Source organism: Alligator sinensis, unplaced genomic scaffold, assembly GCF_000455745.1.
Source record: "Alligator sinensis unplaced genomic scaffold, ASM45574v1 scaffold284_1, whole genome shotgun sequence".
Classification (NCBI taxonomy): Eukaryota; Metazoa; Chordata; order Crocodylia; family Alligatoridae; genus Alligator; species Alligator sinensis.
The window spans coordinates 2181742-2192688 of record NW_005842105.1 but is presented as its reverse complement, the minus strand read 5'-3'; the positions used below and the strand labels follow the sequence as shown (position 1 = coordinate 2192688).

The following is a 10947-nucleotide window of genomic DNA, read 5'->3' as shown; positions in this document are numbered from 1 at the left end:
GTGCCGCAAAAGGCCCAGCTTGTTAGCCACAGCCCACTGGCAGCTGGCCCAGAGGGGCAGATGCCTCTACTGGTTGTGCAGCCCCAATTTGGGTCTGGCAGGTGTGCAGCAGGTCACAGCCAGGCAGCAGCCCCCACTGCCAGACTGTTGCAGTGGGTAAAGGGTGCAGGGAACTCTCAGGGCTGCTTCACCAGTCCAGCTGGCACAAGGGGTAGTGTCCCCACATACTGAGAGTGAGTAGCCCTGAGCTCCTTGCCAGGGCTGCTTTTTGTACCGATGGGGCCAGGACAGGGCAGCTTTTTGTACCGATGGGGCCAGCACAGGTGCTGGCCCCGGGCTCTAGCTCCCCTGGCTGCAGATCCGGGAGGAGTCAGGCAGGGTTATTTTGCCCCAAGTGGCACAATTTGCTCCACACCAAAGTGCATGTCTGAGCACATGCGCTGAGGCAAAAACCCCCGGCTCAAATTTGCACCGCTTCTCTCTGAGCTGCTGCAAGCACAAGTGCTTGCATGTGTGGACGTGCCCATGGAGTTGAGTGGGGAACAAGCTGTCCAGCCTCAGGTGATTGAGGCATGGGGTTTGGAAAGAGGGGCAGGGTGGGGTACGTCCCAACCCACTGCCTTGATCTGCCGGAGGGGCTGCTAGCAGCGAGCTAGCTGTCCCACTGGCAGATTGGGCAGGGGGCTGGGATCTGGTCTTCCCTGTAGCTCTTTCCAAGTCCCCTGCCCCTGATTGGGGAACCAGAGCCAAAAACTCCTTGCTGCTGGGGGAGGGGGACATTGTCCCCACCCGAGCAGCAGGCAGCCCCCTGGGGCTAAGAGACGGCTGTCTCCTGGCCTGGTGCTCCCTGCCAGCCTCTGGGCTAATGCTCAGGGGGAGCCTAGAGCTCTCCCCTGTGGTGGTAAATGCCCTTTGCAGGGCTGCAGGGAACTTGGTGCAAATCTTCTCTCTAATCCCCGCTTAAGTAGACACCTGCCTGAAAGTGCTTATTACTGAGTATTTTACACCAGAGTAAATTTAGGCTGTATCAAATGCATATGTAGACATGCCCTGTGTTTAGGAAATATCTCTGCTGCCCTTTTCTGTATGCTAGCTTATTTTTTTTACCCAGGCAACAGAAGAAATATAGCAAAGCTGTGTAACAGGGATGTACCAACATTTTTCTGTATTGTGCTTGAGGTGTCTGCACAAAATATTGTACTAGTTCACTTGATGCAGGCTGGTGAGTAACTCATCTTTATGTTTATCATATTTTCTCTTGGGGAAAATCGGAAACAATCTCGGCCTGTTACCTGAAACTATCTTATCAGGCTAACCAAATAGAGCAAATACATTCCCAATGCCTAGTAATCTTAGCAGCAGACATTTTTTATATATACTAGTGTCAGTCATGTAGAATAATCAACAGCAGCAGTCAAATACTTTTCCTTACTTTTCATGGCAAAATCAATGTGCAGGCTTCACAAAAGCTCAATGTAGCTGACTTCTAGGGTTGACATGCAGTGTGTTGTGGTGTTATTTGGTGACTCCTGCAGGGTTTAGAACAGCTCATTTAAAACCCTTTGTCCAAATCTGGACTCCAAAATTCAATTTCTAATCAGGCTTTATATTTTCCCTTTTTTTGTGGGTGATATTCAGTGTAATTCAACCGACATCCCAACATTCAGTCTTTTAAGTATCATTGCTTTTATATCCCATTATAATATCCACTGGTGACTTCTTTTCATTTCTTTTCTTTTCTCTTCTGAACATATCCAATACACATTTGGAAAACACTTCCAACCAGAGATTCTTGGTGCCGATGAATCCTCATGCTTCCATTAGTTGTAGGAACTTATACATTTGGTGCTCCCCATTTACTAATCCACAGCAGCAATCATTCCCTGTTTTCATACTACTTTTCTTTTCTTCTCTTAGATCCTTGAAAAAGGGGATGATCCCTTTGAAATGTAGCTGTAGTATTTAAATCTACATGGAGTTTCTTTTTTCTGCTTTTTGCTTAACTCTTATCTGTATTAAAAATGAATATTCTTCTTATAATTTCACCAGTGGATCTATCATGTGGCTCTAATGTGGTATAGTTTACACCATGCAATTAGAGGTAGCGTACCAGCTGCACCATGCAGCATACAAGCATTATGCCATTAGGAAAAGTTCTGCCCATTACAAGAAGGAATGGTAACACCTACCAGATATTCCTGTGCTTTTCAGTAACCTAAAGAGATAACAAAATGTTTACCTCCCTTTGTTTTTATATATATATTTTAATACTATATTAGTATCTCCTAATTTACAATGAGTATGTATATTGTACCTCTCTTTAGTACCTGTTTCTGTTTTCACCCTCAAATGTATGTTATGTTAACTTCATTCACACATAGCAGATTGGACTCCTCCACTACAAACAGTTCTGAGAAATGGTATAAATCATGTCTCCTTCTTATCAATATGAAGAGATTTTACAAGGAGACTTCTGTGTTAGTGAAAACAATCTCCTTCTGTTGACTTTCCCCATCATAGTTACATGCCAAACCTATAATGCGGGTGTGCCTACACATGCATTTGATGCAGAAGCAGTTTACTTGTTTGTAAATTACTCCTGAGTAAACACTTCTGGGCTGGCATCTACATGTGCAGTGACGTAGAAGCAGATTTGCTGCTAATGGCAGCAAACTGCTCCCACTTTCTGAGTCCCTGCAATGTACCCCTGCCACCACCAGGGAGAGCTCTAGGGTCCTGGGTGCTAGGCCAGCCCCTGGTTCCTGGGTGCTACCCCAGGGACTGGCAGAGAGCACTAGGCCAGGAGACAGCTCTCTCCTGGCCAGGGCTGGGACATTGCATCCTGCTCCTGGAAACTGCCTGCTGTAGGGGCAGAGACAATATCCCCTACCCCGACAGCAGGGAGCTCCTGGCCCTGGTCCTGATCAGGAGCAGGGGACTTAGAAAGAGTTGTAAAGGAGGGGCAGGGGGCTAGGACCCCTGCAGCTCTTTCCAAGCCCTGTGCCTCAATCACCTGATCGGGGCATGGAGCTGAGACCTGCCCCTAACCAGAACAGTTCCCAGCCCCCTCTCTACAATCACGGGATGGGGGCTGGAGAGCCTGTTTCCCGCTCAGCTCTGTGACCGCAGAGCTGGGTGTAAAACAGTCTGGAGAGCCTATTCCTTGCTGAGCTCTGTGATTGCAGAGCTGAGCGAAGAATAGGTTTCCCACCCTGTTCCTCCCCCGGCTCCATGAGCACAGACCTGGGCAGGAACCAGGTTCCCCAGCCCTCGCCAGTAGGGAGCTTTTAGCGCCAGCTCCACAACTGCAAGACTAACGCTGGAAGATCCTTATCTCCCAGCACCAGCCCTGCGGTCACGTAGCTGGCACTGGAAGATGAGGATCTCATAGCGCTGGCCCTGAGACTGTGGAGCTGCTGCTGAGAGATAAGGATCCCCCAGCCCCCACTCCCCCATTGTGATCTTGGAATGGGGGGCTTGAAGCTCCTTGCTGCCAGGGCAGGGGGTTATAGTCCTTGCCTGGGCTCCTGTGGTGGAGCCTGCCCCTGCAGCAGGCAGTTCCCAGGGCAGTGAGCAATCTCCTACCCCCTGGTAGCCAGCTGACTGGGAGCAGATTTGGTCTTGGTCAGGTGTCTACACAAGTGCTACTGTGCAGTTAGTAATCGCAAGTAAATTTGCTGCTTGCATTTGCAGGTATCAGATTTACTCATGACTAGCAAGGTTTACTGTGCACTAAGCATTTGCATGTGTAGACGCACACACTTACTGTGTAGAGAACTACGCTACTGCACAATAAAGTGTCTTGTGTAGGCACATGCTGCATGTCCTTAGACCACAGCTCCTGAACTTCAGGTTGTTAAAGAAACCAAGCTCTGTTAACAGAATTTCCTTAAACAAAAAAAAAAATATGGTACTCTTCAGCTTTCTCATGGCCACCTGATGCAGTGAAACTGGCCACCCCCCTTGTCTATGGACTGGCCTTTTCCATTATCTCTGCGCAGGGTACACAGATGGAGATACTCTGTCAAATTTTAGCATTTTCCTTTTCAGAAACTCAAACACAAATATGATATTCTCTATTTCTTTTTTTTTTGGTTAAGTTCCTTTCTGTGAACAGTGCTCTTAATTCTAGATTTCTGATCCTAAATATAAAACTATCACTTCTTGCAGATGACTTCCAAAACAGCTAGCTGGGAACAGTATTTACGACTACCCAAAAATCAGATGCATTGTCTCTATTTCAGCTAGGAAGTTTGCTTGAGATCCACAGTGTTTTATATGCATTTCTGTAAGTCCTCCTAGTTTATGTTTAGGGAAACACAAATCGTTCTGGAAAAGGAAATGTCTTTTTAACAATCATTTAGAAAACTGATCTTGCAAATATCTTCAGTACCATCAGCATAAAGTCATTGTTTCAATCTTTCTATCATCTTATCATCTTTTCTTATCAATGTGGCAAGTATCCATTTCTCCACGTGTAGCCCTTTTTAACCTTGTCTTTGCTTTTGTTTTTAGCCATAGAGTTCTTCCTGATAGTTCCACACCAATAGTTTTGTTCTTTCTTAAAAGGATCCAGTCACAAAGGTATGACACTCTCACAGGTTCTTTATTTTATATCTTCCATAAATCTAATTAGACACCTGTGCTTTTAAATCAAGCACAATCAATCTGAAGGAATAATAATAATAATAACATGGAGGACAATAATGAAATAAGTTAGTACAAAATAGGTCCTTATTTACAAACGACATCATACACAAGTTCAGTCTCCGATTCCATATATATCTGCTTCCAGTGACCATGTTTTTTAAACTGGCCATGCAAACTGTTCCAGATCTTATAGACTGAGTAACCAAGTATAATGATCACACTTCTTTTTAGGTACTTATACCACACTTCCCCCATATACCGTATTTATTCAGGAACTCTTCTTGGGTCCACTTATTAACTGTCTTCTGAAATACCAATGTCATTATTTCACTTCGCTGTAGACAGTGACAGTTCAGTAACTAGTCCAACCTCAGGTAGACTTTAATGTTCAGATCTACAGAACTCTCATCTGTAACTTTTAAAATTAACACATTTGATAGGAAAATAGCAAGACAGAGTACGCATTGAAAATGTCCACTGCAGCTTTCGTAGACTTTCTTTTCCCATTTTGAGGGACTGTTATTAACATTCATAGCACCACAGTTTGGTCTCTGTTCCTTCTTTCTTTTCACCTACACAACCATCTTCTTATCTCTGCTTTAAAAGTCCAGGAAATGTGTTTCTTTATATGCAGTATGTTTTCCTGGTACATATTTTTCGAAGCTCTTTTTCCTTTAAAGACAATAAGCTGTTCCACCAAGTGTACAGCTGCAAATAACATGTGCTCCCAAAAGACAGAAAGGTATGAAGTAGAAATAAATTGTGGTCTGAAACTTCCAAGGGGATTTGGATACAAATAGCAGTAATGTTAATGTTATGTTTGCAGTTATGAAAATATCTTTGAAAGATGTGGTCATCAATAGCCTGTAACTCTGATGTGTTTTTAAATAGGCTAATTATTCTTCCTAAATGTTCCTTCAGAACCAGTAGAAAACTGGACATTATCGGACAGAGATGATTACTTTGACAGAGTGATTTTTTTGGCACTGGACATCAAGTATTCAAGGGCAAATAGTGAAGTCAAGGATACTATGTAAGAACTGCTGTGCACCAAGCAGACTCTTGAACTGTAGTTACCAATGACATGTGTGATTCTAACAAGGGGGATCAAAGAGTCAGTAGTGAGAAGGACAACTCAAGTACAGCCTAGCGGAGCCATATAAAAAAAAAAAAAAAGGTCACAGTGGTGACTCCCACTGATTTAGGCCTGCTGGAGCTGTGAGCATATTGCTGACACCAGCAATTTTTAAATGGATCAGCAATGAACAACAATATCCATGAGTGGATGCTGCAAATGAGTTAAGAGGTCCCCTACCATTTGTTATTGCTAACATTACTAGATGTGTTTTCTGGACTGCTTGCTCCTGGTAGGTCATGATAAGCAATGTCATTTGCTTTCTGGAAGGTTTCTCTTCAGGAGCTGCTGTTAGAGCAGCTCATCAAAGGTAGAATGCTAACTGCTGTCTTTCTCTCCTTTCTTTGTTTATGGCAGTGTCTGGAGGTCGCAGCCGCTTACACCTCATTGACCTAGGTAGCTGTGTGAAAGCACTCAGCAAAAATCGGGAGGGAGGCTCTGGACTCTGCCTCTCATTGTCAGCACTGGGCAATGTCATCCTGGCTCTTGTCAATGGCAGCAAGCATATCCCATACAAGTAAGTACTGTTCTATGTTGACATAGTAGGTAGTCGTAAGTAGCTTGTGGGTGTTCACTTTATGTTGTTTTGTGTTTTGTGTGACTGAATAGTTATACTTAATAAGGTCCCCTCTACATGTTACAGCTAGTTACTGGTTAACTGCACAATTAAACTGAGACCAGCTACACATGCAAAATAGCTATCGCACCAAAAAAGGGCCCAGCCAACTCTAAAGTTAGACCTCAAAAATGTGTTCTAACTTTTTAGTTGTTTGGTATCCAGCGTTAATTTGCATGTGTAGCGGGGTCTCTGTCTGGGAACCCTGTGAGTTGACAGACTCCCAGCCACAGGTGTGCATCATGCTCAGCTGGGGCTGGCAGTCCGTGTCTGAGGGGACTTCTGGTTCTGGCAGTGCCTGGCACCTGCAGGGCATGGTTGTGATCTCCCAGCCCCAGAGGTGCATGTTGCGTCATTAGCTGAATGTGTAGAGGAGGCTAAAGGAAGCCAGTTAAAGCCTGAGGACCATGGACTCAGTCAAGCACCCTCTAGTAAAGGGTAAAACCTATATTCAGTGGCATGGGATGTGATCCTTTGGTATCCAGCTAGGATGAACAGAGAAATTTCGGTTCTGAACTCAGCCTCTCCTGTTATGAGCACAGAGGTTCTCTGATATACTACTTTGTAGGAGTAGTGGTTTATTTATAACTTTAATCAAAATAATACAATAAAATGAACAATAAAAAGTATATATCATATAATAACTAGAAGTGCACCAATATATCTGTCCATATCGTATCGGCACTGACAAAAGGAAAATTGACGTTATTGGTAATCGGCTTTTTTTGGCCAATGTGGCTGATAATGTCACTGGTAAATGCAACCCAGGAACTTGGAGAGCAACATCCAGATGGTGAGTTTGTGGGGGTGAAAGGGACATGGGAAGAGGCGTGGGGTGGAAGATCGAGGCCCACTCGGTGGGGGAGGGAGTGGGGATGGGACAGGGGCAGGTGCTACTGAGCCAGGGCAGGGTCAGGGGTCCGGGATAGAGCCTTGGGCGGCTCATCCAGGGGGTAAGGGGGTGGCTCCTGCCACTGTGTACATCCCTGGGGGAGGCATGGGGGGCGTTTATCCCCTAGATTTCTGGGGGCTGGGGGTTGTACCGGGCTCTTCCTGGCAGGGGGGCTGGACTGGGGCTGCGGTCAGGGCGGGCAGCAGTAGTGCTGGGAAGGGAGTTTACGGGGGGGTTACAGCAAATTTTGGGGTGGGTGTAGCCCCCCACTCCGTAGTCTCCCCTCTCCCAGTGCTGCTGCCATCTGCCTCGCCCCAGCCTTCCCTGAGTGCAGCCCTGGCTGAGCCCCCCTGCTGGGAAGAGGGCGGCGCAGCCTCCGGCCCCAGCTCACGGAAGACAGCCCGCCTTCACTCCACACACAAATCTGGGGGGCACATACCCTCTCCCCACACTCCTGTGTCCCTCAGATGAGCCACCCATGGCTCCATCCTGTGTCCTGCCCTGGCTGGGGAGCACCTGCCCCAGTCCCTACCCCACTTCCTCCCCCACCATGGGGGCCTCAATCTACCCCCCCACACCTCTTCCCTCCCTCACACCTCTTCCCCCACAAAGACTTACCAGCTGAATGCTGCTCTCCAAGCTACTGGGCTGCATATCGGCTATCAGCTCAGTATCACCTGATATAGCTGGTTAATAATTGGCCATCTGTATCGGCCAAAAAAATATCTTTATTGGTGCACCTCTAATAATAACATTTATATAATTGACAGTCATTGTTGAAAACATGCATTTAAATGATCAATTCTACCAGTTCACACAAAATTAAAATCAAACACAGTCTATGACAATTATAAAAGAAAAGGTAAACTGAAGCAGTAAAACAAAATGGGAGATTTCTTTTTGATGTTGGTCTTTATTCTTTGTGCAAGTAATGCACATACACCTGGAGAGTATAGGACAGGCTCTGAGTGTTAGAAAGAAACCAAACTGTTTTTTCTTCATTAGCCTAGTATTTAACATTTCTCGCTTATGGGAACCTCCATTTTCCTCTTATTTGTTCAAAGAACCATCAAGGCCACACACAGTGATTTAACTCATTCTTCCCACAAGAACATATTCTGTCTGACTGCAGGGTCTGACATCACCTGCGTGACAACTGCATATCTCATTAGAGTGGATCTCAATCTAGTCATGGCCTCTCATTTTTTGTAGTTTTGCACTGCAGTCTGGTAGGTTTCTAGGCCAAAGGAGCGCTTCTTAATCTTACAAAAGGGGAAGTTCAAGACAGTTTCATTGCCATCGTATCCATCTGCATGCTGACATCTTTAATTTTTAAATGTATGGCTTGTTTTAAGTATAGGGGGAATATTAGGTCAGTGACTCAGTACATTTCCCAGGCCAATTGTCTGGAGGAGAAAATAGATGTTCTTTTATCATTCAACCCAGATTTTATTAGGCAGAGGAGAGGCTTCTAGAATACCCTTCTTAAGGTATCTGGTAGATGTAAAGGATCTACTTTTCATCCAGTAATTTAGGGTTCTTAAGCGAGTTAAGGTGCTCAAGTTTATCCACCAGGTTTCAGAGTGCATGAGCCCCTCCTCCTCCCCCCATCATTTGAATTAGGCAGAGATAAAAGTTACCTTAAAAAGTCATTAGATGTCTTTTCCATTTTCGGGTAGACCATAGGGTCAGCACCCCAAAGTTCTTCTCCATTCAATAAAATGGACTCTGCCTTAGATCTATAGACCTTTAGTGCTGCCAGAAACACTCTTGTGCCTAACTTATTGTAAAAGAGTATAACTGTGCCCAAGGGCTTATTTTGCTCTAATGTTTACATTTTTAGTGTGCTTATTCCCGGTCAGATTTTTGCTAAAATAGATTCCAAGGTATTTAAAAGAAGACACCACCTCAAGTGTTGCTTGAGGTGGTGTCTTCTTTTAAATACCCCCCCGGTATTTCTTTTATTTCTTTCTTCTAAGAAAATTCTAATAAAATTTCTTCTAATAAAATTTATTTTATTTATTTCTTCTTTTAAATACACCCCGGCAGTTGCTCGAGGGTGTAGGAGGGTAGTTAGGAAGGCCAAGGCAGAGATGGAACTGGGACTAGCTTCCCGGATTAAGGACAACAAGAAGTCCTTTTTTAAATACATAGGGAGTAAAAAGAAGGCCCCGGGTAATGTGGGGCCCTTGCAGGACGCGACGGGGAATCTGGTTGTCACACCAGATGACAAAGCCAACATATTTAATGATTTCTTTGCCTCTGTCTTCCTCAGTAAGGACCAGAACTGCCACCTCCCTGCTAGGCCCCCATTGGGCCCCGAGGGAGGCAAACCTGAGCCGAGGGTAAGTGAGGATCTAGTTAGGGAGCTGCTGGAGGGGCTGGACGTTTTTAAGTCAGCCGGTCCAGACGATCTCCACCCTAGAGTTCTAAAGGAACTGGCCGGGGTCATTGCGAGTCCCCTGGCGCAGCTTTATGAGCACTCGTGGTGCTCTGGAGAGGTGCTGGAGGACTGGAAGAGGGCCAACGTGGTTCCCATCTTCAAAAAGGGGAGGAAGGAGGACCCGGGAAACTATAGGCCAGTCAGTCTTACCTCGATCCTGGGCAAGCTGTTCGAGAAAATTATTCTGGCACACATCCAGGAGGGGCCAGCAGGGAAATGCATGCTCAGGGGCAACCAGCACGGGTTCATCAGCGGCAGGTCATGTCAGACCAACCTGGTGGCCTTCTACGATCAGGTCACTAAATCATTGGATGCAGGGGTAGCAGTGGATATAGTCTTCCTGGACTTCCGAAAGGCTTTCGACACTGTCTCTCACCCCGTTCTCATTAGGAAACTGGGGGACTGTGGCGTAGACACCCACACAGTCCAATGGGTCACCAACTGGCTAGAGAGCCGCACCCAGAGGGTGGTAGTGGATGGGTCCTTCTCGGCCTGGAAGGACATGGGCAGTGGGGTCCCGCAGGGCTCGGTCCTCGGGCCCGCCCTGTTCAACATCTTCATCAGTGATTTGGATGAGGGGGTGCAAAGCACCCTGTTCAAATTTGCTGATGATACCAAGATGTGGGGGGATGTGGGCGCAATAGAAGGGAGCAACAGGCTACAGTCAGACCTTGACAGGTTACAAGGATGGGCGGAGGAGAACAGGATGGGGTTCAACACAGACAAGTGCAAGGTGATGCACCTGGGGAGGAACAACCGGCACCATACCTACAGGCTGGGGAACTCCCCTCTTGTCAGCACGGAGGTGGAAAAGGATCTTGGAGTCATTATTGACTCCAAGATGAACATGGCTCGGCAGTGTGGGGAGGCGGCTAGGAAAGCCAACTGTACCTTGTCGTGCATTCACAGACGCATTTCAAGCAGGACCAAGGAGGTGATCCTCCCCCTCTATGCAGCACTGGTCAGGCCGCAGCTGGAGTACTGCGTCCAGTTCTGGGAGCCGCACTTTAAGAGGGATGTGGACAGCATCAAGAGGGTCCAGAGGAGGGCCACTCGCATGATCAAGGGACAGCAGGGCAGGTCCTATGAGGAAAGGTTACGGGACCTGAACCTGTTCAGCCTCCAGAAGAGAAGGCCGAGGGGTGATCTTGTGGCCTGCTATAAACAAGTCAGGGGGGATCAACAGGCACTGGGGGAGTCCCTGTCCCCCC

The 10947-nt window shown here is 46.5% G+C and overlaps 1 protein-coding gene across 3 annotated transcripts in view; it reads left to right on the top strand.

Annotated features, from left to right (window-relative positions):
- LOC102381808 (kinesin-like protein KIF26B) overlaps window positions 1-10947 on the top strand; it is a 284915-nt gene that overhangs the window by 187951 nt on the left and 86017 nt on the right. For all 3 annotated transcript variants that reach the window (XR_003094265.1, XM_025205138.1, XM_025205139.1), the window contains one exon: window positions 6143-6302. Coding sequence is in view for 2 of the 3 variants with exons in the window: in XM_025205138.1 (XP_025060923.1) it covers window positions 6143-6302 (160 nt within the window). In the remaining variant the exon portion in view is untranslated. The remainder of the gene's footprint in view (window positions 1-6142; window positions 6303-10947) is intronic.